Raw genomic sequence first — 27,817 nt, 5'->3', positions numbered from 1 at the left:
TTGGCAGGGAAAGTCAGAATAGGAACCAGGAGCAAGGTGACAGATCACACCCGGAGACGCCTGGTTCTGGGCGGGGTCCCGCAGGACTCCCCTCACCTCTTGGCAGTGTCTTTCCCAGTCCCGACAGGGTCTCTGGCCAGGATGCCCCAGGGCTCGAGGACGGGGACCGGGGCGCTGGGGAGGAGCCCAGTCCTCGAGCAGCTCCGCGGGGCTCAGAGCTGCCGCGCTTTAAGCACGACCCAGCCTGGGCGCGGGCTTTTACAAGGTGGCGTCAGGGGCCGGTCCCAGTCGGCGCGGGTTTTCAAAAGTCTGAGGAAAACCCAACACGGGACCACGCCCTTGAGACCCGCGGAGGGGAGTCACCACAGCCCCGCCCAAACCTCGGGCTCTGAAGAGGAGGAGGGGAAAAGGGGCGTGTGTGTGTGTGTTTAAGCCGAGGGAGGAGAGGACCCCAGAAGCTGGGGGTGGAGGGCACGAACGAAACCTTCTCGGTCATTCGAGGTGCACCCCCCCCCCACCCGCCTCAAGGGGCAAATAACCATTTGGATCCCCAAGACTCGTCTCCCCGCCCAGGGGAATTTGAGATCTAAGTCCCACCCTCTGGGCTGAAAGCCTGAGGCCAGAGAGGGGAAGTGATTTCCTCAAGGTCGCGCAGCAAACGGCGCCCAGCCGAGGCCGAAGCCCAGGTGTCCGGCTCGCCTCGGCCATCAACCCCAGAACCGAGCCCCCAACAGCCCTACGCTGGGAAGGAGGAAGCAGAGGGTGGACGGGGACTGGATGGCTGGATTTGGGGGTGAAATTGCGCCGGACACCCTATAACCCCAGATCAAAGTACAAAGCGGAGACTCCTTCCTGAAGCCGACCACCCAGGAGTCCCGCTTCGGGCGCCCCCTCGCGTGGGGCCGCCGGGGTGGGGATGATGAGGGACGAGGGAGCGCGGGGTGCTCGGCACCCAGTCCCACCTCCGGCGGGCTGGGACGGCGCGGTGTGCGTGGCCCCTTTAAGAAAGTTCGCTGGGTGAGTTCATCAAAGTTTAAAAACTCTCCGTGGAGAAGGGAAAGAGAGAGGGAGAGAAAGGACGAGGGAGAGAAGGGAAAAGCCCCGCCGGAGACTGGCGCGCCGCGGCCCGGGCCGGGGCGAGCCCGCAGCGGGCGGCGGGGATTGGCTGCGCGTTCCCCCGGAGACCGCGGAGAGGGAGGGGGAGGGGGGCTGGCCAGGCCCCAGCTGAGGCCGGTTCCGGCCCCCGCCCCCCGCCGCCGCCCGGCGCCCGCCCCCTCCCCCGGCGCCCGCCCCCCGCCGCCGCCGCCGCCGCCGCCGCCGCGGGCGCACTCGCCGGTCGCAGTGAAAAGGCGGAGGCGGTGGCCGCTCCGGCTCGGCTCCGGTTCCCAGTGCCTCCCCCGCCGCACCCCCTCCCCGCCTCCTGCACCCGCCAAACTTGATGTGACCCCAGCCCGACGCTGCGGCTGCCCCTCTCACCGCCCCGCGCGCTCCCCACCGCCACCCAGCCCCTCACCCCCGGGGCGCACCGCTCACCTCGCCCCTTCCCACCTCGCCGGGGCCGGGCGCCGCGCTAGCCCTCCGCGTTCCCTTCCCCTAGCCACCCCCACCCCACCCCCCGCACCATGAGCAACCTGAAGCCGGACGGCGAGCACGGCACCAGCACGGGCACCGGCACGGGCTCGGGCTCCAGCGGCACCCTGGAGGAGGAGGTGGGTCTGCGCCCCCGGGACTTGTTGGGTGAAGTACACGCGAAGGTGGGCGGGGGACGGGGCGCGCGGGGCGCCGCGCGCGATCTGGCAATCGCTCCCTGCGCCTTTCCGCCGTTGCCCTTCGGCCGGGGAGGAGCAGCCCGTGTCCGGCGGGCGGGGGCGTGCGGCCTGGACTACCCCGCCGGGCGGGCATTGTCTCCCCGCCCTCCCAGGCTCGGGGCCGGCAGTGCGCCGGCGGCCGTCAGTGCGTCCCGAGGTGGGCGAGCTGCGCCGTGTCCGCCCCACGCCTGCTGCCCGCGCGTCCTTCGTTCTCCACTCTCCGCCCCTCTCGCTGCCCTCTTCCGTGGCGCTCCTCCCGCGTGGCCGGGACTCCCGCCTCGTTTGGGAGGAACTGAGCGGGATTAGCACGGCGGGCGGGCGGCACCCACACTCCCTTGCACTTTCCGCCCTGACCCCTCCCCGTGACCTTGGAGGCCTGGGCCGGCCGCGCGCTACCTTGGTTCGCTAGAGTTGTAGTCATGGGGGTAGACGGCTTTCTTCACGGCCCCAGAGCTTGGGCTTTGGCAAAGATGTCAGCTGACTGAGTTGGGAAGGAGATGCCTAAAGACACTCAGTTCCCAGTTCTCGTCTCTCGGGTTTTGCCCTGGCAGCCAAGCCAGGACCCCAAAGCTGGCCCTAGTGGGATTCTGCTAGGAATGTCCACCGGCCATGTGCTAAGAGGAGGGAGTCAGGGGCGGCTTCGTGCAATCACCAACAGCTGCGTGGTTAATTGGATGTGGCAAAATCCGGGAGGGTGTGTGTGGGGGCGGAGTGGGATGGTGGATATAGCCTTAAGGCTATCAGTGAATGGAGACCAGAAGCTCGGCCCGCAGAGACAAAAACTGGTGTGGAAAGGGGGCAGCCTTCGCAGCTCTGTCCCTGAAGGGGCCTCTGCTGTGTCACTCTAGGGCTAAGAGATCCTAGACCCTTCCTGCCGCGCCCTGGCATGCTCTTGCCCAGGAAACCAAGGGCCAGTTATCCACCCTGAGCTCCCTTCCCCTTGGTCTGGGGGAGAAACCGCAGAGCCCCTGATGGGGGCTGGCGTTGCTGCCTCCCTCCTATCCAGTGGCGGGTGCCCGCCCGCCGTGCTATAGGTTTGGTGCAGAATGGCGGCACTGGCCCACGGCTGGGCTGGGCTCCTCACTGTGGGAGGGATGGTGGGAGGGTCACACTGCCAGTTCCCACTCTTAGCAATTCAGAGGCCTGCTGCCAGCCCCAGTCCACCAATGGCATGACAGCTTGACAATCTAGGTCTAGATCCCGCTTTTTGTGGGGAAGGAAAGGAGGAATCTACAACCCTTCACTCTGAAGAGTGGCGAAGGAAGGCCTGACATATGTCCACGAGTGTGGTGTGGGCTCTAGTGGGCTGGGGTTCTTTTGGCTCCTAAAGTCCTTGTCCTTCTTGGACCTTGATGCTGATAGGCCCTTGGCTTTGGGGACCCCATCCTGACTCTTCCTGGTTGTTCAGAATCTCCCCTGAGAGTTGGGGGAGGCTGACAGGGTTGCTAGTGTGTGTGTGGTCTCTGCTGAAATTGAGGGAGGGAAGCCCTCTCCTGTGAAGCTGGGCAAGGACCCGGAACCACTTCTGCTAGAGGGTTGACCAGCAGGGACTTACCTCACTGAAGAGACCCTCAGACCCACCCCTTTGAAGTGGGAAGGGTGAACCACGTGGCCAGTCTAAAGTCTTGGAGGAATCGTTTGAGGTATTGGTCACTTTTTTCTAAGTAGCTTTTTAAGAGAGAGGGCAGAATCATCGAGAAGTGGAATCCTTGCTCTCCCTCCTTGTGGGCAGAGGTGGGCTACAGCCCTGTAGTGCTTCAGGGAATTCAGTGCAACTGGTGCTGGGGAGGGTGGGGAGCATGGGCTCCTGTTTAACAGAGGTCTAAGACTAATAAAGGCCCCAGTGATCTCTTGGAGCCCAGCGTCTGCTCTGGTCAGGTAAGCACAAGAATCGGCCCCTTCTCCTCATTAGCTTTCTGAACAGTGGGCCAAGAGCTCTTCAGCCAGGGTTTCACCTTGGATTGGTGGTTTGAGCAGGAACTAGACTTATTCTCTTTAGCTTAGATGCCCCCTAGGTAGGCAGTTCTGCAACCCCCAAGAGCCACCATTGGGGAAATCCGCATTAGCAGTGGTGGTTTACTCTCACGGTTGACCCAGGCTGCCTCTTGGAGATTAGCTAAAGCAAACCTAGGAAGCCAAGGAAGAAGTTAGAGGTCAGCTGTCCCTGAGATGTGGCTGAGTAGGAGGTAGTTAGACCTGTAGGGATGGAAAAAGCGTTCCAAGGAGAGGGAATAGCATGTATAAAAGTGGGGGGTGGATTGTGGAACCACATGGCTTGTTTGGGTGACTACCAGGAATTTGCTATGTTGCAGTAATATTGGAGGCCACGTTATGAACAGCCTGAGATCATGCAGGCTTGGGAGGAAATTGGCATTTTTCTGCTACTTGAGAAGAAGGTGTGTTAGAAACTTTGGGAACTTCTAACCCTTTAACCCTTTGAAAGCTAAGGAGGGCAGCGAGGAATTAAGGGGAAGAGCTACGTGTCCCTTTCAATCTAGAGGCCATACCCCCACCCCGAGGTGTGTCTTGGCTGGTGCCTGAGCTCCAGAAGGTGAGGCAGTACAGCACACGAGCCCTGTTCAGGGCAGGCTTGCCTCTGGTGTTGCCCAATCCCAGATTCAAGCATCTCCTGTCTTAGTGATTCTTGAGAGATGGCTGGAGAGTTACAGTGTTTCTGGGGAAGGGTGTATGTGGTTTGAAAGCATATTTTATTTTGAAAATGGAGACATATTTTAACACAAGGCAGTATTAAGTTACAGTAATGACTCGTTGGGGGCCCCCTGAGAGGAGGGTGGTGTTTGGAATCTTGGGGTGGGGAGTGGGGTTCAAGTTTCTAAGAGTTAAAGAAGTTTTATGCCAACCTAATAGTAAGCTATAGAAAGGCAGGGATTAAAGGTAGCTAAGGGAGCTACAGCTTGACCTTAGCGTCTTGGCCCCTCACTGCCCTCCATCCCCATCTTTGCCTGTCCACTGCATCCACCAAAGCTAGGCCAAGATCGCTTTTTGCACGTCTGGTACCCCAGGGTCCATCATGTGTCCTCTAGGGGTCTCTGAGGATCCAGCTAGGTCCCTGGCCCCTGGCAGGATGGCCAAGGTTAGCACTCAAATGAGTGAAGGAATTTCAGGGTCCAGTGTGTGACTTGGGCACTACCCCTTTTCTTTTCTCTGCCATCAAAAATATTTGACAGAATCTGGGACATCTTGGTGCTCTGTCTGCAGACTTTTTTTGGCATAAGGGGAGGGAGGCATCTATGCTTCTGGGCTTTTACCTGGAAACAGGACCCAAGTAGGTAGATCCAGGCAGATTCTGGTAGATCAGACTCCCCTCCTCCCTGGGGGTTGTTGTGGATGTGTCTTCTCTGCTCAGATAACCTAATGGTAAGGCTGTACTATGTGTAGTAAACCCATACATAGTCTTTGTACCAGGCATTGTTTTGAGCACTTTACTGTTTTAACTCATTTAACTTCCACAACAGCACTGTGAAGTACTTATTACTATTTTATAAGTGAGGAAACTGAGACACAGAGAGGTTAACTAGCTTTCATGTAGCTAGTAATTGAGTAGGTTGGGATTTGGACCCAGAGTTTGCTCTTAACAACATACTATACCCGCTGTTCTGTTTTATATTGGGGGTTTGGATGAGACTTGGGGGTGGGGAGGGGAGAGGATCTGCAACTCAAGTTTTTTAGGGCTGAGCTTTAGGTGATGACAGGGTCCCAAGTAGAAGCTCAGGGACTGGCTCCAGGCTAGTTCTCTTTGGGTTGGTGGCATCCCAAGACTGGGTGGTGGGAGCTGTCAGCCCCTGCAGGAGGAGCATTTTATCACAGATAATGTTTAGAATTGTTATTGCGTGGTGATAAAAACCAGAACAAGTGAATTCTCTACAGACAGTACATCCCCCTTGTAGCCTGGGCTGGGGCTGACTGCCTTCACACCCCACCCCCACCCTTGATTCCCTGTTGCTTTGGGCATCTTAACTAAAAAAATGGTACTTATTCTAAAGTGACTGCCTGTCGTTTTGGGGGGCCATTCTCTTGGGTCTCCTTATCTCCTCCTTCCCTGTAAGTGGGCAGCCTGGCTAGTTTGCCCCAGTAAGAACCAACTTCTAAATATCATTCAATGTTTGGACATTCTGATTTCTCATCTCCATCTCTGGGGTGGGGCTGGGGGAGGAGTCTGGCGAGTACTGTAACTAGAGGCAACACATGAACTGCGGGATGCTTTGCTCTGCTTTCATGCTCTCCACCCATTTATCCCACTGGTTCTCCAGACTAGTCCTGAGAGGTAGAGGAGAGGAGTCCTCCCACCTGCCCTGAGGGCTAAGCTCCTGGTCCAGGGCCACCCACCTCTGGTTACCCAGAGCTGAGCTAGAGTGCTAGGTTCTGGCAGCACCTGGTGGCCTCCAGCCTCTGCTCAGCCATTGATTTTGGGTAGCAGCAACATTTGATGCCTTGTCAGTTCCTCTGCCGTCCCCTGACCATGGCTGCTTCAGAGGGGTCCTCATGCCCCAGGCAAAGCTGTGAGGCAGTGGGGCAGAGCCCATCTCCCATACTTCAGAAACCATGCTGCTGTGAGGTGGGAACTGCAGACAACCCACGAAGCTTCCTTTGCCGAACCCCGTCTACTGCCTGCCCAGGGACCAGCACGGCCTCCTTGCTTTCTGCTTTTTTCCCTATTCCGTCCTTGGATGGAAAGAATAAGATTACCTGTGAGGTGTACCAAGGCTAGACAGGTGGCAAGATCGTTGGGTCCTCCATTCCTGAAGAGTCCATTGGTGGATCCATCCATGCCAGGCACCTCCAGAATATAGCAGGAGCTGGGTGTAGTGGGAGGGTCTGCCTTGGCCCATCTGTCATGGCCTTCAGTCATTTACAGCCGACTGAGGAAAGGCTCTTGGTTGTCATAAGTCATTAAGGCCATCTGTATAGTTCTGAACAGGCCCAGGACCCTCAGGGAGAAAGGGCAGGGTCTGACCTGGACGAGCCCATGGTATGAGTGTCTGGAGTCCCTACCTCCTTTTTGTGGTTAGCCAACCCACCCCTTCCCAAGTGAGTTTTGGGCTTTAACTGGGAGAGATCAGGAGAAATTACTGGAATAGGACCTGAGACCAGTTTGGGGAACCTTTGTTGCGATCAAGGCTGTGAAGAGCTTCCACCCAGACTGGTCCCTGTTCTTATGTGTAATTGTAGCCATATGCGGGCACAACTTGGGATGGAGGGGTCCTTCTGTGGGGTCTTGGTGACAGGGGAGCTCCAAACCAGAATCTAGGTCCTAGAAGTAGTTACCATCCCTGAACAGAGACCCTCTCCCAACAGGAGTGTCCCTTTGGGAAACATCTCTCGTCAGACTTCATCTGCCTCAGTCAGGTGGTGCACAGGTGTGGCGTGCTTGGTGCTTTGTGTTCATGTGCACGGTGCCATGTGTTCACACTGGATTAACATCACATGGTTTAAGGGTTGGAGGTATTGATTTCGGAGCTAGGGGAAGTGCGTGGGATTCCCCTAGGACAACGCCTTGAATCTATGGGGTAGCATATAGCAGTGGTGACAACTGCAACCTTTGCCAGCCACAAGGGTCAGGCAATAGATTGGCATTGGCTGACCACACAGCAGTAGGAGGGACAGGGGAGGCTGATGGCACAGGAGGGAAGGGAGCCTTGCCCAGAAGCTCCATGCTCGAGACCCTGTGGGCCTGTCTTTCTTTTTTTTTTTTTTTTAACATCTTTATTGGAGTATAATTGCTTCACAGTGGTGTGTTAGTTTCTGCTGTGTAACAAAGTGGATCAGCTATACATTTACATATATCCCCATATCCCCTCCCTCTTGCGTCTCCCTCCCACCCTCCCTATCCCAGCCCTCTGGGTGGTCACAAAGCACCGTGCTGATCTCCCTGTGCTATGCGGCTGCTTCCCACTAGCTGTCTGTTTTACATTTGGTAGTATATATATGTCCATGCCACTCTCTCACTTTGTCCCAGCTTGAGCCTGTCTTTCTGAGTTGCCTCTGAAAGCCTTGTCCCCTGGCTCTGTCTGGAACCAAGTGGAAAGCAGGCCACCCACCCCACCCCCACCCTGCCTCCAGCCAGCCTAGTCGCAAGGAGTCTGCATAGCACAGGTCACGCTATTTGGTTGGGTTCCCTAATGAGGTGTAGCGCAGAGTTCGCAGCAGGTTTTGACCAGGTGTGTTCCCAAGATGTGAAGCCTTCCCTTCCTGGGGGTAGAAGTAGCTTGGAGTATAAGGTCCGAAGCCTTATTTAATCCAGCTTAGTTCCTCCCACCCCCCCGCCCCACACACAGGTGGAGCTCTAGGGCACATTGCAGGCCCTAAAGGAAGAGCCCCAACTTCCCAGGCAACTTGGACTTGACCCCCAGCTCTGCCAGTGGCTGGCCAGGCACCTAACTCCTGAGCTGGTTTCCTCAACTGTAAAATGGGCCTGTACCATCTGCCTGTTACCTCGGAGGCCTTTCAGGCTCACACTCCGATGGTAGGTGTGAAAGAAGTGGAAACGACAAAGTGCTGCCCAGCGTGGGGCCTTAGAGCCAAGCCCAGATACATGTGATTTGGGGCTGGAATTAGCAGGGGCAGGCAAAACACCGTGGAACAGCCCCTAAACCTGGACTTCTCCCCACCAGGTCAGACCGTGTTGACGTTGGCGGTGTCCTAGGTGGGCACTGCTTGGAGGGAAGCTGGGCGCTGTCCTAGCCTGGGAGCTGAGCAGCCCAGAGCTCCTTGGAGGAAACAGGAGGTGCTGGCGTTCTGGGAGCATGTGTGTTTGTGTCTGCTTGCTGTACTGTCTGGCTGTATCTGCTTGCTCTTTTTCCCTGTGTCCTTGTTCAGCCCTTATAAGTCCTGGGTCTGCGGGCCATGTCACCACATTCCATCCACCTCTCGTCAAGTGGCCCCACTGAGAGGGACTTCTTTCCCCCGGGAGGCGTAAGAGTGACCTGCCAGTGCCAAGCCAAAGCACAGGACCCAGGCAGAACCCAACGCTCACCCCACCCCCTACATATGTATACAGAAGAAAAAGGCCAGGCCGCTGAGATCTCTGCAGAGGTACAGTGACTTGCTCTGAGGTTTCTGTTTGGCAGCTCCCGTATTGCCCCAGCAGAGAGACCCCTCTCAAATCCCAAGGGCTTGGCTTCTGACATCCTGCTTTCTCACCCTCTCAACCTCTGCCCCTTCTTTACTGCTTTCTTTGCCGTCTTGTGGGCAAAACGAAAGCACTGGAGCTCTGAGCCCATGGAGGACAGTGCCCGAGCATTACTGAGACTCCATCACGTTCTCCCACTTCCCTGGTTTCTTGGAAGGTCAGAGTGTGAAGGGCCCTGAGGCGAGTCCACCCCTCCTCTTTATTGCTGAGGCAGTGGTGAAGGCCACGAAGCCACTTGCCTGGCTGGTGGCAGGGCTGGGACTTCAATCGGGCTCCTTGACAATTGCTTTGAGGCTCTTTTTCTTTTGTTTCTGTGTCTGGTCTGTTGTCTGAGCAGGAGGCTGAGCCTGAGTCCTGTGTCTTGGTTCTCAATGACCCTTTTCCCCTTGCAGAAGCCAGAGCCGAACTGGGCGTGATGATGGCTGGTACAAGTTTAAAAAGGACCTTTCCGTATCATTACAGCAGGAAAGCTGCAAGCTTTATATAATGCAGGCTGCAGCTCATAAACTCCCATGATCTGGCTGGTGGGGCGGTAGTGAGACACTGAGATGGGGTGGCTTGGACTTCTGTTTGGACTCAGGGCTTCCTGGGGCTGTGAGGGGCCCTGCTCTACCCCCACCCGTTCCCCGCTGCACAAGGCTGCTCTGGGAGTTGGCAGTCTGTCAGTCTTCCCTTTGACTTCCCTATAACTAACTGTTTAGGACTAGCCATGGGATCATCCAGTGGAACCCCGTGCACCCCCGGTCAACCTTCTGCTAAGGACTGTTGCTGCCCTCTTAGCTCAGAAGCTGAAGGTCACTTGTTCTGGGCACCAAGGGCTGACTCCCACTGGGCTCTGAGTGGGTTGGTGGTGTGAGATCAAGGTCTGCAAAAGAGCATTGACTTTTGTGAGCTGGGCACCTGGGGACACCGGGGCTGCTTCTGATATGCTCGGTGACTGTGAGCAACTCACTGGACCTCGGCTAAAAATAAGGTTTCTTCCAGCTCAGATATTCTGCATTTCGGTTGCTGGAGAGGGCTGGGAATTGGGGAAGGATGTGGGAGGGGCTTATGAGAGGCTTGTTTTTCCCTGTTTGGATTTCCCTCCTCCCCCACCCACTTTTGTAAGGGGTGTTTTCCATCCAGATGACACCAGCAGGGCTCCCCATGCTAAGCAGCGAAGAGGCAGGGTTCAAAGCAAGCGAGTTACTTGAACATTTTGATGAAGTGGTTGGTTGAAACAGTTCCCTTTCCAGATTGAATTCTAACTTCAGAGTTGTTGGATTGCCACAAAGAATCAATTTTCAAATATCATTTTTATCTCTTTGGTATGATGTTTCTATTGCCCAGAGTCAAGTTTCTTAGCCTTGTGAGGCAGAGATTCACCTAGAAGGCAGGAGTTGTCTTCTAGTGGGGAGTGTTTCTGGTGGACCGCTGGGATTTATTTGGGGGTGGGGGAAGGGTGGGGATGGCCCTGATGTTTTCCTACCTCAGCATCCTTTGTGCCCCAGATGGGAGGTCCCTGGAGTCCAAGTCCAGGGTGCTGTCTTGGAGGGTACAGGGCTGGGGTTTGGAAGGAGGCTGTGGTTGTCCTTTGGAGTTAAAGGGTAGGGGGTTTAATATCCATGGACATACGACTGTTTTTGACAGCAGTGTTTACCCCTTCCGTCTCTAATAAAAACTGGTATTTATGGCGCTCATCCTCTCAGCCACAATATCCTGCTGCCACCCTTACCTGAGAAGTTGAGTGTTCCATTCTCGGTATGAAGGTGGAGTATGGCCAGGCCCCAGCCTGGGCTGACTGAGCGTGGCGTCCCCCCAGTAGGGAGGGAGGGCCTCGTGGTGTGGCCCCTCGGACCCCATACCCCAGTCCTGTCTCACACGGAGGCTTTCCTCTGGCGGGAACACCCCCTGCCCCGCCTCCCCCCACAGCTCCCTTCCCTTGACTTCTGCAGGGCCCCCGTGTGAGCTGGGCCCTGTGTGTGCCCAGGGGAGGACAGAGGCCTCTAAGCAGCCACTGTTGAGGGAGCTGGCCTTGGCCTGGGGGCACTGGAACGACAGGTGTGCCTGTGCGGGTGTTCAGGCTGAGAGAGATGTCCACCTGGGCTGATGGAAAGAGGTCGAGTCCTGCCTCGAAGCCTTTTAGGCAGAAGCCTGAATTTCTGCTATTAGGCTGATGCCTTGGGTATCACTGTCACCTTGCTCCTGGAGGCTTCTGTTTACTTTCATTTTTTCTGAAGATCTGTAAACAACTGTTGGTTGGTTTGTCTGAAGGAAGATCATTACTGACACACAAACAGGAATGAGTTTGTCAGAGCCCCTTCTTCCTACTTCTCTCTAAAAAGTTGTCTTCCCTCTGGGCTGGGGAGGGCTGCAGTGTTCACCTTTACTGAGGGAAAGGGCTGCACCACCCGGGGGCCCGGGTCCTCTGTCGTGCTGGGATTACAGAAGGTGCTGGAGAGGCTCCTTGAAGGGGGCATTCCCTCCCCAGGGGCCTCAAGAATAAGGCTGAGGATGGGGGCCACCACTTCCGGTGCCCTTCTCTGCCCCTCCCCGGAGCACTGGGAATGAGATGGGTGGCCTCCCGTGGAGGAGGGAGGAGCGGGCAAGAGGTCGTTGGGAGCCCCAGGCACTCGAGATCCAGCAGTAGCTGGAGGGAAAGGGCCCACGATCACACAGCAAATACCTAGCCAACCCCAGGAAGTCTGCCCACCAGTGATAGCCTGTGGTGTGGACTTCCTAGAAGGGGCTGGACTCTCCCACCCTCTTGTTCCCAGCACCCCCCGGGAAGGATAGGCAGCAGGCCTTGCTTGAGGGACGAGCAGCCTCGGGAGTCCCCAAGCTTTGCCGTCCAGGGACACCGTTGTGCTGAAGGCCAGTTTGTTGCCCTAGGCAGGCCTGGCACTGGCTGGGACCTCCAGCGAGGCCAAGTCTGCTCCTGACCATCATGAAGGCTACACACCATGTCTGCGATGTCCTGTATGGGGACACCTCTCTGGCCAAGTTTCTTGTCCATGTTGAATTCGGTGCTTCCAGTGGGTTCCTCAATATGTGTCTTCTTTTACTGGCCTCTAAGGATTCCTCATCCTTTTTTTTTTTTTTGGCTGCGGAGCTTGTGGGATCTTTGTTCCCCGACCAGGGATTGAACCCAGGCCCATGGCAGTGAAAGCATCAAGTCCTAACCACTGGACTGCCAGGGAATTCCAAAGGATTCCCTATCCTTTTTCCACCTCTCCCCAGTACCTTCTCCAGCCTGTTCCAAACTTGCCTTCCATCTGTGCCAGGGACATGGCTGTGGTCCAGCACAGTCTGCTGGTACTTGCCATGAAGATGACCATTTTAACAGGACCGTGGTTGCTTTCAGTGTTTCAGGGCAGGAGGGAGATATTCTCTTGGGTTGTGTGGATGCTTTTGGAAAAAGAGTGGGTGTATGGAAGAAGGGCCTAGGTAAACACGTTTGGTTCCTTCTAGCAGCCTGGGATTGTGTGAGCCACCCCTTATGCTTCCTCCAAGTACCTTAAAATATTTTCATGTTGAATTTTTGTAGTAAACTTGTGGAATAGGCGGTGGGATCTTTGGTTGATCTTTCCGTCTTGGCATCAGTGGTGGTTGGTCCCTGAATCCTTGTCTGCACCCAACCTCTCTGCTGAATGTTGCACCCTATTGCTGTGAGGCTGGCACCAGCAAGTGGCATGGGAAGAGTGGTTGCCAGTGCTGGCCTGGACACAGGACTTGTTGGCCAGGCCTTGCAGAAGTAACTGCATGTCTCTGTCCCTGCCATCCCTAAGTATCCCGACTGTGCCATTAGATTGCCTTGTCACCTTCCTATTCTGAGCCTCAGTTCCCTCATCAGTATGTATGTATGTATGTATGTATGTATTTATTTATGGCTGTGTTGGGTCTTTGTTGCTGCGTGCGGGCTTTCTCTAGTTGCGGCGAGCAGGGGCTACTCTTCGTTGCGGTGTGTGGGCTTCTCATTGCGGTGGCTTCTCTTGCTGCGGAGCATGGGTTCTAGGCACGCAGGCTCCAGTAGTTGTGGCTCACGGGCTCAGTAGTTGTGGCTCGTGGGCTCTAGGGCGCAGGCTCAGTAGTTGTGGCGCACAGGCTTAGTTGCTCTGCGGCATGTGGGATCTTCCCGGACCAGGGCTCGAACCTGTGTCCCCTGCACTGGCAGGCGGATCCCTAACCACTGCGCCACCAGGGAAGCCCCCCGTCATCTGTAAAATGAGAGTGTTTAACTAGCTGATCTCCACGGTGCCTTCCACCTCAGACATGGCCTCCCTGGGGAAGAGGAACACTAAAGAATCCAGTGACCGCGTAAGGTTGTCTCACCTGTGTTCCCAGCTCCAGGCTGATCTGGACCTGACCCAGCCTCACTAGACAACCTTATAACTAAATGGCTCGTGGTACCTGATAGGTGAGGTTTTTGTGCAGGTCAGTGTTGAGATTACGGGACCCTGAAGTGAACAAGCATATGGTCGAGCCTCTCCTGTGTGCTGGGCATAAAGTGTGCTCTTCATCCTGGAGGTAGAGGGTACCCGTGTTGTACAGATAAAGAAGCTGACATTCAGAGAGATGAAGCAGCGCCACCAAGCCAAGCATAAAGCTGGGATGCAAACTCCGGTCTAACTAACCAAAGCCTTTCCCATTTATGGCATCACTCTGCCACCCTGGACCACATCCGTGTCTGGCTGTGAGTCCCTTCTTTGGAGGGACCGAGGTGGGTAGAGACGGCGGAGGTCTCAGATGTTGAGCCTGGCTCTAGCTACCTTGGAGGACAGGAAAGTTTGAGACTTGCCTCCTAACTCTGGGTTTTAGAGTCCAGGTGAGCTCAGATGGTGGGACCAGTAAAAGACAAGGGGTCCTAGGGGCCCCGGAAGACTTCAGAGGAAGGAAAGAGGGGTGAGGAAATAGAGGGACCTGAGGGATGTGGATGCCTTTCAGTTAAGGAATGAGAAAGGGGTGGGCTGAGGGGCAGCGTGAGCAGCTGCCATGCCCTATGTGGGTGCTTGTCAGGGACCCGCAGTCTGTGGGCCGGAGCAGGACCTGATGGAGTTGGAAGTAGCATGGTGGGTAGGTGGGCTCTGGAAACTCTTGTTCTCTCGACATGTGGCCGGCCAGCCTGCTAAGCTCATACTTCCTGTCACTCCAGCTTTGCCGTCATCCTAAACGGGCACCCAGAGAAGGGACTGGCTACTGAACGGATGTGTGGCAGCACTTTACCCATCCATGGGGCTAACGAGGCTGCCCAGGTGCGGCTGCCTCTGTCCCCACAGCCAGAAGAATGGCACAGATGGCTGAAACAGTGTTCCTGGGTCTTACCCAGCTCTGCTCCTTGCTGAGCCAAGCTTGCGTGAGCCCTTTCTGGGCCTCAGTTTCCATGTCTGCACAGGGGGATAGGCAGAGGGCACGTCATCTGCCAGGGTGTCCAGGGTCAAGTAAGAACCAAGGAGAGCATTCAGATCAGGCTTCCTGTGACTTAGCCTCCCAGCAAAGGGTATGTGAACTGGCAGACGGGGACCCACCGCCTAACCCATAACTGCCTTGATGTCAGCTTGTCTCCTAAGGAATGACCAGGCACAGGATGCAACCTGTATTGTAGCCTTTAGAATCTAAAAGATGGGAAGCCAGGGAAAAGAGTCATCTGGCCCAGAGAAGGCTGGGAACCAGAATCTGAGCTGGGAATGAGGGAAAGTTCCCCTGTACTCACTCCCCTCCCCTCCGCTAAGCAGGAAACTTTGTGCTGAGAACTTTCTATTTAAGGGGGCCTCTGGGGAGGTCTGGCCAGAAAGGAGCCATTTGAGGAAGGGTTTAAAATTAGCCGGGGTGAAATGGGTGGCCCCTGGGGAGAACTGAGGCAGAGGTTTCTGTGGGCGGCTCTGGCTTTGCATCTTTGACCCAAAGCACGTCCCCTCATCCCAGGGAGGAGGGAGTAGCACTGGTCCAGGCCGATCCAGCAGGGCCCTGGCTGGCTTGTACTCTTTCAGTCCATCGTCTGTGGTGGGCTGGGCGCCCAAGTCCTGGCACCAAAAAGCAAGCATCATCTCTACCAGCCTGGGTGAGTAGTTGGGAGGGAGACCTGGGTTTTGAGTCCCAGGTCTGCTGCCTTTAAAAAACAAGCTGCATGACCTGAGCGAGGCACTTCTATTTGAGGGTTTACATGTAAATGAAAGGCCTTCCGTCAAAGGGCAGAGAGGTGTAGAGGATGGCTGCCCTCTGGAGTCCAGGAACTCAATTCACCCCACTCTGGAGCCTGGGCTGTCCGGTTTCTCCCAGATACTTCTGGGACAGGGCAGTGCTTGAGAGCTGCGTGTATAGGGACACAGCTGCCAAGGGCTGTGAGATGTACAGAACCTTTACCCCAGGCCCAGGAGCAGAAGTGTGTGTGGTGAGGAAAGGCATCACCAGAGGGGGTGGAGGTGTCCTAACTGGCAAGGAATTCTCCTGGGTTTGCTTCTTGGCGAAAACTCATGTGACAGAAGAAGCTGTCCTTAGCTATTTTATCAGCCATGGGCTTGGAGTCATTCCTGTGTGGCTAGGGTGGCAACACTTGTTACGGGCAGCTATGGGGGCTGTTTTCCTTTGCCACTCCTGGCTCTGTTGTTGACATGTGTGTTCATTAGAGAGAGAGTGTGTGTGTGTGTGTGTGTATGTGTATGTGTTGGGTGTAACTTTGCCTGACTGCCCTGGGTTCCTGATTCAGGCCATTGTCTCCAAGAAGGCTGTTGCCTCAGTTCCTTCAGCAGGCCATCACTAGAGCATGGAAGAAGTTCTTTGGTGCCTCTGGAGGGGGATGTGGCCCACTAAATGTTTTCAAGAATAGCCACGTGTTGGGTGGGCTGAGGCATGTGAACTTGTTCTTAAGTCGGCAGTGACAAGTTGAGAAGACTTACGTTTGGCTTAGTGGTATGAGATGCGACTTGAAACAGGAGTCAAGGGAATTCCCTGGCAGTCCAGTGGTTAGGACTCTGTGCTTTCACTGCTGAGGGCAAGGGTTCCATCCCTGGTCGGGGAACTAAGATCCTCAAAGCCATGCAGCCAAAAAAAAAAAAAAAACCAGGAGTCAAGTGTGTGGGGAAGCTCTGATCTTTTGGATTTTTCATTACTCAGAAAGCACAGTTTCAAGATGTATTTTTAATGGATCTACACTATGGAAAATCCTCCTTCTCCCATTATAATTATTGGCTGATCTGGCCTCGCTAGTTGAGCATTGGGTGCCAGCAGCATTTAACCAGCAGTGGTGAATTAGGGAAGTGTTCCCGCCAACCCTCTCCTGGACCTCACCCACTGTTCGGGAGGTCAGGTTTGGCAGGAGTCACAGGATGGACACCAGGTGTCTAGACCTGGCTTCAGTGCCAACTTGTAACTTTGTTGAGGGCAAGGCTCATAACTTATACCATCCTCTCCCTCACTTGAAGCTGGCAAGATCCTACACATTCTTCAAAACCCAGCACCATTGTTCCATTTGACTCCTTCCCCAAGTCCCTTATTCAGTAAACATTTAGTACCAGCACCATGCTAAGAGCTGGCCAGAGAAGCAAGAATATAATACATTGCCGGCCACTGAAGAGCCTACATCTAGCATAGGAAGCAGGAGGAGATGGATGTGAAACTGCTGGGCCCTCTGATGAAATCGCTCCAAGGCACAGAGTTTACATCTTTGCCTTCCCGCTAGACCAGACGGAGCCTTTCTACCAGGAGTCCATGGGAATATTCTGAAATATATATACGTTTCTACTTGTGCATATTTTGGAGGTAAGACACCATAGCTTTCTTCAAGTCTCAGAGGGGTCCTTCGTCTATCTTGTTAAACAGGACTCTCTCCTTGAGGCTGTTCGGCAACAGACAGTCTGCACAGAAGTGCTCAGCTAGTGCTTGATGTGACACCTGCAGGATGAACCCAGAGAAAGGAAAGGGTCCAGAAAGGGTTTTGAAAAGTTAAATGCTGTGAAACTCTGGGTGCTCATTTGCCTCAGCCTCCAAAGAAGGCTCAGGAAATCCTGAATTCTTCCTTCAGCCCTGGAAGGATTCCAGGTCCTTCCTGAAGGAAGAGCCATCATCCTTGTTCTTCTGTCATCCTGGCCCTGACCACTGTGGTCTCTTCCCCAGGTCCGGACACTGTTCGTCAGTGGGCTCCCTGTGGATATTAAACCCAGAGAACTCTACCTGCTCTTTAGGCCGTTCAAGGTGAGTCTGGACACAGCCACCCATGGGCAGAGCCTAGGATGGAGGAGAAGCATCAGGAATGAATCGCAGACCTGGATTGGGCAGCAGGAAAACTAGAAACTGTGATGGCAGACCTGGCTCTCTGTCCCGGTTCTGCTAACTCATATGTTGCTTTCTGTCAATTGCTTAGCCTTTCTGAGCCTCCGATTTCTCATCTGTAAAGTGGAGACAGTAGAATCTCAGTAGACTTTACCGTATAAGGAATCTTTGAGATTCAGCATAGCGTTTTCAATTTGCAGATAAGAAAACTTAAAAAGGTAAGGTCTGTGCTTCCAGATGACAGGCTAGGAGAGCAAAGGGGAATTTCCGCATGAAATGATGAATGCTATCACGTGATGGCCATCCCATGTGCTAGGCCGTGTGATATGGGACACAAGGACTGAGGGCGCTCAGCGGTGGTGGAGATCAGAGTGGGTCACCTTTGAGGGGAGAAGAGTGTGAGCTGGGGAAAGGCAGGGCTGGGGGGTGGCCAGGGTAGCACAACAGAGGCTTCCGACCTTCCCTGTTAATGACCACCTTTCTCTGCAGGGGTATGAAGGGTCCCTGATCAAGCTCACATCGAGACAGGTAATTTCTCTCCAAGGTTTTTCTTCCTCCCAGCCCAGACCGACTGCTGAAATTCGAACTGAGCCTGTTCTCTTTTCCTCAATCTTGAGGCATCTGGCAGCTGAGACCTGCCCCCGTCACCCCTGTCCTGTCCTGGGCTGACGAAAGAGTAGCCTCCACAGGTCCCCTCTTCTTACCAGTCAGCTCCTGGTCCTCCCTCTCTGGCCCTTGAGAAGCCACAGTGGGACCCAGAGGCTGAGGACCGTAGAGGTGGTGGCTGGGCTCTGGTTCCTGATGCCGGGAGTCCCAGGCCCAGAGCCCTCAGGGGCCGTTTGGGGACTGGACTGAGCCTTGGCAAAATGAAGTTGGAGAAGTTTTAAACCTGTTGTTTCCCCCCCGCCCCCCTTTTTAAATAAATAAATTTATTTTATTTTATTTATTTATTGGCTGTGTTGGGTCTTCGTTGCTACGCGCGGGCTTTCTCTAGTTGTGGCGAGCAGGGGCTACTCTTCATTGCAGTGCACGGGCTTCTCATTGTGGTGGCTTCTCTTGTTGCAGAGCACAGGCTTTAGGTGCGCAGGGTTCAGTAGCTGTGGCATGCAGGCTCAGTACTTGTGGCCCACGGGCTTAGTTCCATGGCATATGGGATCTTCCCGGACCAGGGCTCGAACCCGTGTCCCCTGCATTGGCAGGCGGATTCTTAACTACTGCGCCACCAGGGAAGTCCCATAAACCTGTTGCCCCGGGCTTCCCTGGTGGTGCAGTGGTTAAGAATCCGCCTGCCAATGCAGGGGACACGGGTTCGAGCCCTGGTCCGGGAAGATCCCACATGCCGCGGAACAACTTAAGCCCGTGGGCCACAACTACTGAGCCTGCGCTCTAGAGCCCGTGTGACACAACTACCGAACCCCATGTGCCTAGAGCCCGTGCTCCGCAACAAGAGAAGCCACCGCAATGAGAAGCCCGTGCACCGCAACGAAGAGTAGCCCCCGCTTGCTGCAACTAGAGAAAGCCCGTGTGCAGCAACGAAGACCCAATGCAGCCAAAAATAAATAAATAAAATAAATAAGCTTATATATATATATAAAAAAAACCTGTTGCCCCTTGATTGAACCTGAAGCCTTTCCATGCCCTTGATACATTAGTGTCCCCTTTCGTGCTGGGGAAAACACTAGAACTTACTTTTAATTACCTGCATACATTAAAAAAAAAAAGACTTTTACTGAAAGGGTGATGTTTAATGCAGTGGGATAAAGCTGTATTGGCATCGTTTGCCAGAATGCGGTACCTGGATGGGAGAGTTTTGGTGCCCCAAACCAAAAATATATAATTCTTGTCCATATATAATTGTATAAATATATAATTCTTGTCCATATCCTCCCTATGTTCTAGCTGAACATAGGGAGGATATGGACAAGAATTATATATTTTTCTGTTCTTTGTTGTTTTGTTTTGTATGCTTGAAGGGGAGATGGAATGTTGGGAGAGATGCAAGGGTATTCTCTCTTTTTCCTACTAGCCTGTTGGTTTTGTGATCTTTGACAGCCGGGCAGGAGCAGAAGCGGCCAAGAATGCATTGAACGTGAGTAGACAGAGAACAGGCCTTTCTCTGACCCACAGACTTCTAGGCAATGGGTATTCCTGTTCCGTCTTCTGCAAACCTTCCCCAATCCGCGCCCAAGGAAAGGGCCCACAGATGTACCTTACCCAGCATCCTGGGGCAGAGTCTCTGGCTGCACTGTCGTGCCAAACGCCACTACTCACAAGGCCCGAGCAGTGTGTCCTCTGTCTTGGCCCCCGTGTGGGCGAGTCTTTCAGGCTGGATCATTTCTGGGGCCCTTCCGTCCCCACTGCAGTGGCCAGGCTGGGTCCTACAGTGTAACGCCTTTCCCTTCCTTTCCTTCTCACGTAGGGTATTCGCTTTGATCCTGAGAACCCTCAGACCCTGAGGCTAGAGTTTGCCAAAGCCAACACCAAGATGGCCAAGAACAAGCTAATGGCTACACCAAATCCCACCAACGCTCACCCCGCCCTAGGAGCACACTTCATCGCACGAGACCCCTGTGAGTGGCACTCAGGGTGGCCATCTGCTGCCCTTTACCTGGCAGAGCTGGGAGGCCCTCGTGGATGGAGTTGCGTGCAGAGGGCATCACTGAGGGCATCAGTCCTGCCTGCCTGCCCCTTTTCCAGGAGCTTCTTGCATCCACCATTACCCATCCCTGTGGGTCCCATGCTTCCTCCCTCCCCTGCAGCCTTTGCTGGACCTCAGACTGAGCTCCTGAGCTGTCGGTGTCGCCCAGCTTCCCTGAAGCCTTTTCTGATCCCTCTTGGTTGAGATGAGCAGAGACCCATCTGAGGGCTTCTTGAAGCAGACAGGATACTCACCAAGCCTGGCCAAGTTACCATGGCTTCTTTCCCAGTCTTGGGATCCTTCAGGGGAGCCTGAGAAGGGAGCTTATGCTCAGCGATAGTGCTGGGTCCCCTTCTCTGTTTGGAATGGGGTGGCGCAAAGGGGGATCTGCGTTCTGACAAGGGGGGCTGTTGTCTCCCGTCGCAGATGACCTGATGGGGGCCGCTCTGATCCCTGCATCCCCAGAGGCCTGGGCCCCCTACCCTCTGTACACCACAGAGCTGACCCCAGCCATCTCACATGCTGCGTTTACCTACCCAGCTGCCACTGCTGCTGCCGCTGCCGCCCTACATGCTCAGGTAAGCCTGTCGGGGGGAGAAGTAGGAAAGGGGAGAACAAAGGCTCTGAGATGGCCAGGCTTCATTCCTACCGGCCACGGGCCACCCCGGTCCCCAGAGCTGCTGCAGAACTGCTGTCTTGGAACAACAGTACCTTTGGGGTTTGGGGTCCCACAGAGGGGAAGGAGAGGATAAGCTGTGAGGCTGCGTCGAGGATACACTGCAAATGCAAAGTGTGAGAGACCCACTGTGGGTCCACTGCCCACTGGACACGCGTGGGCAGGCTGTGCCAACTCTGCCTGTGGTGACAGACCTGAGTGTGGTCGCCGGAGCCAGGCCGCCTGCCTCTGCTTCCTTCTGTCTTTATGAACTTCAGAAAGCTCTGAAAGATTTCTGTGTCTGGGTTGTTCTTTTTCGCTCATCTGGAAAGATAGGAATAGTAGTATCTGCCTCAGGTTGTTGTGAGAATTAAACGTTAAGCCACGTGAGGGGCTAGAGTTGTACCTGGAACATGCGGGGTGCCCAGTGAGTGTTTGCTCTTTTGTTCAAGGAACATGGGCACCCTGCATTGTGACCTGGGCTGGGGCTGGAAGGATGCAGCCAGCGCTTCTAGGGGAGAGGCAGAGCGGGCACGGCTGAGCCGGGAGGGCTCTGTGCTTGCCGAATGCCACGCCAGGTGCCCGAGAGGGGCACGAGCACCTCACAGATTACAGCCAGGCCTCTGTGCAGCGGTGGTGGGGCGCCGCCAGGCAGCGCGGGAGGGCTGGGGTGAGCGGCGAGCCCGCCTTGGCCTCTCATCAGTGAGGTGACCGAGAGCCAAGGCTCGGGAAGCACGACCTGGCTGTTGAGAGGGAGAGAACAGGCCTCCTGGCTGGGGCAGTAGAAGGGGACGAGGAGTTGAAGGGTGTGAGAAGCCAGGAGGGAGAGTTCCCAGAAGCTAGAAGCTGAGGCAGGAGGCGTGGGAGGCTCTGCCAATGGGAGGGTCAAGTGCGTGTCCATCCCTCTGAAGGGCTTCGTGACCTGGGTTCGCCCAGTTCCAAGGTGGAAGGTTCAGATTCCCTGACTGCCACCCTCGCAAGGCGTTCCCCCGGCCACGGCAACTTGGGTTGTACCGAGGGCAGGCGCGTGGTTCCGCTTGGCACTCACCCTGGCGGCGCACCACAGACGGCTGGAAGATTGATCGGCGTAGGGAGGTGGCAAGGCTCTTCCTCTCTAGGGCAACGTTTGGGGACTTGCCGCAGACTGGCTCTGCGGTGAGTGAAGGCAGTCCTCTGTGACCCGGCGGAGTGTGGAAGGCAGATGGCGCTCCCCGCCAAGAGGGGAGTTTAACTGCAGGGGCCCCGTGAGTCCTCTGGTCCCAGCTGTGCCACCAGTTAGCTACCTGATCTTCAGCAAGTGACTTCACCTCTGGGCCTCCGTGTTGTCCTCATCTGTAAAACGAGAGGGCAGGACCAGATCGGATGGAGAGGTTCTGCCCCATCTGCTCTGAGATGCTAGGCCATGACAATGTGAGGCAGAGGTTGGGAGCCAGGGACAGTCAGGATGTCAGATTATTCAAGAGCGATATCTCTGTCCTTTTTGGGGTGGCTCCCCAGCCGGCTGGGAGTGGTGTGCTGCTGCGGGTCCCTAAGCTTCGTACACGGGACTGTGTGCCCTCCTCTTGTCTTCCTTTCCAGCTTCCTTCCTCCCTCCCTCCCTCCCCCACCGCGCCCTGTGGCTGTCCAACTCCTGTCCAGCTACCTTGGTCCAGGTTCTGGCTCTCTCTTTCAACACCTGTGTGACCTTGGGCAAGTTTCTTGACCTCTCTGTGTCTCGATTTCTTTGTGGAATGATGATAGTCGTAGCTACTTTAGAGGGTGGTTGGTAGCCTATTAGCATAGAGGGAGCACAACATGCTTCTTATTTAATATCATCATTGTCTAGTTCCCTCCAGGTCCTCTCTGAGGCTAGAGGCCTCACTGTGCCTGAGTTCCTGTCTTCTGGTCTCCCGGGGAAGGGGATGAAGTCCCCCTCAAAGGATAGTGGCTTTTTTCGGGAGGCAGCCTGATGACAAGCGATTGGATCAGGTGGTGACTACTTCTGTCCCGCTACTTGAGTTCTCGGGATAGTCGTTTCCTCGACAGTAAAACACACTGTTAGAACCAAATGTAGTGATAGGCATGAAACCATTTTCTAAGTAGTATCACTTTCTCTTTTCCTTGCAAGAGCCCCCTCCCTGCCCCCGATAGTACTGCCCCAGAGGCGGAGGCTGAAAATGCCTAAATGAAGGAGGTGGACACTGGTGATCCTAAGGAGGTTATTCTGAACCCAGAGGACCAGGTAGCACTGCGTTTTTCTGTGCCTGGGGGTAAGGAGGTGACTTGGAGAGAAGGCAGCAGCTGATAGACAAAAGGGGATGAAAACCGGTCCTTCCTTTCTGTACCCCACCATATACATCCTGACCTCATGCCCTTTGCCAGTAGCTCGGCCTGAGCGAGGCATCCTCATGTGGCTGCAGGGACGAGACCTGCAGGAAGAAAGGGGCTTGGAGGTGGTTCAGTCCTGCTCTATCTCGGCGCAAGGCTGTCTTGCGGGACCTTCTGATCCTCTTGATAGAATCTTCTCCTTTCAGAGGGTGTGGGTGGCAGGGGCACACTGGGGTCTGGTACATGAAGATGGTGGCCTAAAAGCAGGGATTCTGCATGTCCCCTTGCACCCCAGGGTCCTCCCAGTTTGGACTTCTTTTTCCATTTCGACCTGAGGGTATGGGGGTCTTTCACTGCAGCCCTTTGCCCCCCTTACACTGGCTCAGCCACTTACTGATGACCTTAAAGTTATACGGATTCCCCTGCCTCTATTTTCTTATCTGTTTAATGGAAATGATAATAGCATCAACTTTATAGGGCTTTTCTGAGGATTAAATGAACTTAGTATATGAAAACTACTTAGACCAGCATCTGGCACATGCCAAGTGCTTCATAAACATTAGCTGTTAGAGGTCTGCATTCATGGGAAGAAAAAGACAGGGTTTTTTCTCTTTTTTGCCTTTGCTTATCATCCTGCTCCCCAAAATATCACTACGTTTAGTCCTTAGACTTGGTAGGTAGTTGGACACAGGTGTATAAGTAAATCCATGAGTACGAACCTTTTACAAAAATTACACATTTAATCTTTTTAAAACTTAAATATTAAGACATGCTTCCATGTCAGTAAGTATAGGTCTACATTCTGGATGCCTGGCTAGCCTACCAATGTATAAGTGTGTGTGCCTCCCTGTAGATGGCAGTGAGGTTGTTTACACAATTTTCTTTTGCTCTGTTAGGCTGTGCTGCCATGGACGCCCTTGTTCACACCTCTCTGGGCACCTGTCCTGCTTACTTTCCTTATCATAAATTCCTAGAACTATTGCAAGGTCAGAGTGTAGACTTGCCAGTCTGAGTTAATTGTATTGTTTTGACTTTGTGATGAGTGAGGCTCCCTTATTTGTTGGCTGTTTCTGTTTCTTCTTGTGTGGATTCATCCCTTTGCCCACTTTTTGGTGTATCTTCTCAGTTAGTCAGTCTGAGGGTCTGAGAGAGGACCGTGTGCCCCCCACCCCTTTGTTTGGGTGCTGCCCCTCTTGGAGCTGTAGCCATTCTAGATGCCCATGGGCTGTCCCTGTGGAGTGGCCTCTTAGGACCCCCAAACCCCCTGTGAACAAGTGGAGGCCCTGACAGGGGACTGGCCACTTGCTCCCTGCTGTGCTGGCCGTGATCCCTGGGCCTGGGGTCTTGTTCTGAGCTGGGGCAGGAAGAGACCGTGCTTCTTTAGAGAACCTGGACCACTGGCCTACCCCAGGCATCTGAGGAGAGTGGAAACGCAGCCCTCCAAGTACGTTCTGTCCAGTTGGGTTGCACGACCATCCCGAGCTCAGAAATTAGGGCTTTCCTCTACTTCCTCCCCAAGAAGGCGGTGGCTCATCTCAGGGTGGAGGGAAAGCTGCTGCTCTGGAGCCCAAGCCGCAGCACCTCGTGGAGAGGGTGGGACTGGATGGAGCAGGCTTGTTGTGGGGGCCCCTAAGCAGCCGGTGGTGGAGGAGGGTGGGTCGGAGGCCTCCAGGGTCCCTCCCACTCTCGTCCGACGCTCTCCCCTTGTCCAGCCCTGCAGGGCACCCAGCCTGTCAGGCGCTTCCTTGCCGTGGGGCCGCTCCAGCTGGAGGCTGGGTGAAGTGCGGTGGTCAGGGTCCACTAGGGCTTCCCTGAGCTTTACCAGTCGCAGCCTTGTCCGGTGGCAGCGGTGCTGGTTTCCTCATCGTCCCTCTCTTAGGGAATGAGCTCTGGTGTCCAGCTGGGCTTGCAGCTGAGAGGGCAGCCCACGGCTCGGCAAAGGGGAGGAGAGGCTTCCTCCCACTCAGCTGTCAGCCAGGAAGGGAGGGAACTGCTTCCAGATGTTTAGAAGACATGAGAGAAAATAAGGTGGCCTCTGAGGCTGGATGGCTCAAAGAGGCTCTTGACCCTTTCTGTGTGGTGTGGGGCTTAATCAAGGTGGTCCTGGCAGCCCGGGGTCAACTGTGTGCCGATGACAGCAGTGTCACATCCTTGGAGCCCAGGGGCCATCCCAACATTGGTCAGGTGGCCTAGGCCCTGGTCCTGCTATGCGCCAAGTGTCCCGGCATCTCAGAGTAACCAGCTGCCGACTTCCTGCTGAACGTGGGGTGGTCAGGGTCCTGCGCTGTACAAAACAGCACCTAGAATTTGGATGGGGCACAGGAGCAAGTTCTCAGGAAGCTTTCATCAGCCACCAGATAGCCTGGCGTTGCTCTATATCTTCACTACTTACAGAGGCAGGGATTCCTGGCAGCCAAGTGGGTAACTGGGTCTGATTGCTCGAGCTTCAAGAGGGTTGTCTATAATGCACAGCTGCTACTTGGTTTCCTCATCGGCTCTCCTGTGCCATCCCTTTCTTTCCTAAGAGAACCCCGGCTCCCATCCCTGAGTTCTCTTCCCGCCCCCTCACTCGGGGCCCTGTGATGCCCTGCCGCCACCCCTCCCAGGTGGCCACGGGTCAGGCCGGGGCAGACGTGCTGTCTGTAACCGGGGCAGGCGGCCTCCCCGCAGTCTTGGCTTGGCACCCAGCACGGCTCACCGTCCAGATGACTGGCCCATGGGGAATGGGGTGCATGTCATTTCCTGGCCTGTCTCTGGGAATCCTGCTTTGGGGCCATTGCTCTGTGGGGCCTTCTAGCAAGTACCAGGGTTGAGGTAGCTGCCAGGCCCCCACTAGAGGGCTCAGCTGGTAGGTTACAAATCTCTAAAGTTAGGAGGCTTGTAATGAAGGGAACGGGGGTGGGGGTGGTGGAGAAGCTGAAACGGGGCAGCGGCGGGGGTGGGGAGCATCAGCTGGGTCTAGTTTGTGACTTCCTTGAATCCTGCAAGGGCAGGACCAACTTCTGGGAGTCCTGCCCCTTGGAGACCACACTGACTTTGGTTTCTAATGTGTTTTTACATTCTGTCTTATCTGATCCTCGTGGATACCCTGTGACTTTTAATCATCTCTATCCTGTAGCTGTTGAGGACACTGAGACTCAAAGAAGTTGAGCCAAAATGTGTTAGGGTGCATTCTCCTGATGTTAGGAATTCCGCACTCTCCCGGTTAAGGGGGAAGGGCAGACTGTTGGGCCAGTGCCCCCGGCTGCCAGCACTCCACCCGGTACAGTCAGGCTCAGTGGAGCGTGAACGCCTTCGTAACCCTTCTCTCATTTGAACCTCTGTCCTGCAGAGGAGGCAGGTCAGGTGGCGCTCTCCCATTTTCAGGATGAAGAAACTGACGCCCAGAGGTGAGTAACTGGCCCGATCTCCGCCGCCAGTAACAGAACCAGGACTCCGACAGGGGCACTGAAGGCCGTGTTTCCCAGGCTCCCCCATCAAGCGAAGGGACTGCACAGCTAGCTCCTGACGTTGGCTTCTCTTGCAGGTGCGCTGGTACCCTTCCTCTGATACCACCCAGCAAGGATGGAAATATCGTCAGTTCTGTTAGTTCTTCAGTAAGTGCTGGCTCAGAGGCCTGGGACAGAAAGTGTCCTAGAGCCTGGCTCCCTGCAGGGCCGTGGTTCCTCTGCCTGAGTCCAGGAGCTCGCTGGTGCTACCCCAACCTGAGCTTGCGCCTGGGGCACTCTGGCTGGTTTTCCCCTCTCCTCCCACCCTGCCCCCCACCTCCCATCTTGCAGCCTCCTCGCAAGGGAAGGGCCTGGGTTCAGCTCCATTCCCATGCATCTGCTCATGGCCACCTCTTTCCCCTCCCTCCAGGTCTGGTCACCACAGCTCGAAGCCCCCCCGCCCGCCTCACTGGGGAGGGAGCCACCCTGAGCTTCCACTGCCCCCAGGTGGCCCGTGCAGAGCTGCTGCTTCCCTCCAAAGACTGTGAATTTTAAGCCTGACTCAGTGGACTCTGTTTCCTTTCTCTCCTTTTCCTCAGCCCTGTCCTGCCCCAAAGCGCCCCTCACCAAGGCCTCACGGCAGGATTCAGGGGCCTTCTCGCTGGGACACCCAGACCCAGCTCGGAGGTCTCACTGGGACTGAGCAAGGCCTGACCTCCAGTCCAAATTTGCTTCTGTAGCCCCACCTCAAAGAAATGAGGCGTTTAATTTTGCATGTTTTCCTGGCATGAATTAAGACACTTAAACTTGTATATATGTGAGTGTACAGTTTGTTCTCACATTGTGTCACCATAGCAACAAGTCCTGGCCACTAATGGTTCATCATTCCCGGTCCCTCTCCCCACACCCCCCTCCCCTGCACCCACCCTGCTTCAGTGAGGACCAAGCCCTGCAGCCAGCCCCGCCCGGCGGCTGGCGGCCTCCACCACCCCACACACTTCCAGGCTGAACAGGAAGGACCACCCAGCCAAGATAGAGCGTTTTCTTGGTCATTTCAAATTGGGGTCCTCTGCTTCCTCCCCCTCAGATGGGCCAACAGCCATTAAGAAAACCTTTTCTCTGCCCAGTTTCGCTTACCTCTCCACGGCGCACCCCACCCCTGCCATGGCTCCTCATGCTTTCCAAACTTCAAAACCAACCAAAAAGTGAAAGTATTTTTGTACCCTGTGTAACAAAATATTTATGCAACATAAAGGATTTTTCGTGTGTGTGTGCAATTAATTATTGAAGAGACCTTGTCCGCCCTGTCAGATAAGTTTAACATTTTAGTTTGAGGCATGAAGAAGAAGAGGGTTTCCGTTCTCCAGCAGTGAGCCTTAGCATCAGCCGTTAGTTTAAGAAAAATGAAGGAAAAATTGTGCAATTTTTTGTTTCGTGTGCACATCAGTGCATTGCCTTTGGCCGCAGCGGTGGCTGTCTTGCCGTTTTCAGACTTGGGAGACAAGGAGGCTGTTGTAATTGCTGATCCTGTGAGAATGTGAAACTGGATAATATATGAAATGCAAAATAAAAAATCATCCAAAGTAA

At 54.9% G+C, this 27,817-nt stretch overlaps 1 protein-coding gene across 1 annotated transcript; it reads left to right on the top strand.

Annotated features, from left to right (window-relative positions):
* The first annotated feature begins 817 nt into the window (after nucleotides 1-817).
* On the top strand, nucleotides 818-27,817 carry RBPMS2 (RNA binding protein, mRNA processing factor 2). The gene is made up of 9 exons (XM_068536529.1): nucleotides 818-1,017; nucleotides 1,598-1,709; nucleotides 17,047-17,124; nucleotides 17,692-17,730; nucleotides 19,229-19,291; nucleotides 19,622-19,772; nucleotides 20,267-20,418; nucleotides 26,329-26,398; nucleotides 26,661-27,817. The coding sequence occupies exons 1-8, from the start codon at nucleotides 917-919 to the stop codon at nucleotides 26,389-26,391; spliced, it is 759 nt and encodes a 252-aa protein (XP_068392630.1). The 5' UTR covers nucleotides 818-916; the 3' UTR covers nucleotides 26,392-26,398; nucleotides 26,661-27,817.

The sequence above is a fragment of the Eschrichtius robustus genome, chromosome 1 (genome assembly GCF_028021215.1).
Source record: "Eschrichtius robustus isolate mEscRob2 chromosome 1, mEscRob2.pri, whole genome shotgun sequence".
Taxonomy (NCBI): Eukaryota; Metazoa; Chordata; class Mammalia; order Artiodactyla; family Eschrichtiidae; genus Eschrichtius; species Eschrichtius robustus.
Note: the sequence above shows the minus strand (reverse complement) of the source record. Positions and strands in the feature narration are given on the sequence as shown.

Coding starts and splice junctions, on each gene's coding strand:
- RBPMS2 (XM_068536529.1), top strand. CDS start 917: ATGATGAGGGACGAGGGAGCGCGGGGTGCTCGGCACCCAGTCCCACCT. Junction 19,773..20,266: donor CTTCATCGCACGAGACCCCT/GTGAGTGGCACT, acceptor CTCCCGTCGCAG/ATGACCTGATGGGGGCCGCT. Junction 20,419..26,328: donor CTGCCGCCCTACATGCTCAG/GTAAGCCTGTCG, acceptor CTTCTCTTGCAG/GTGCGCTGGTACCCTTCCTC.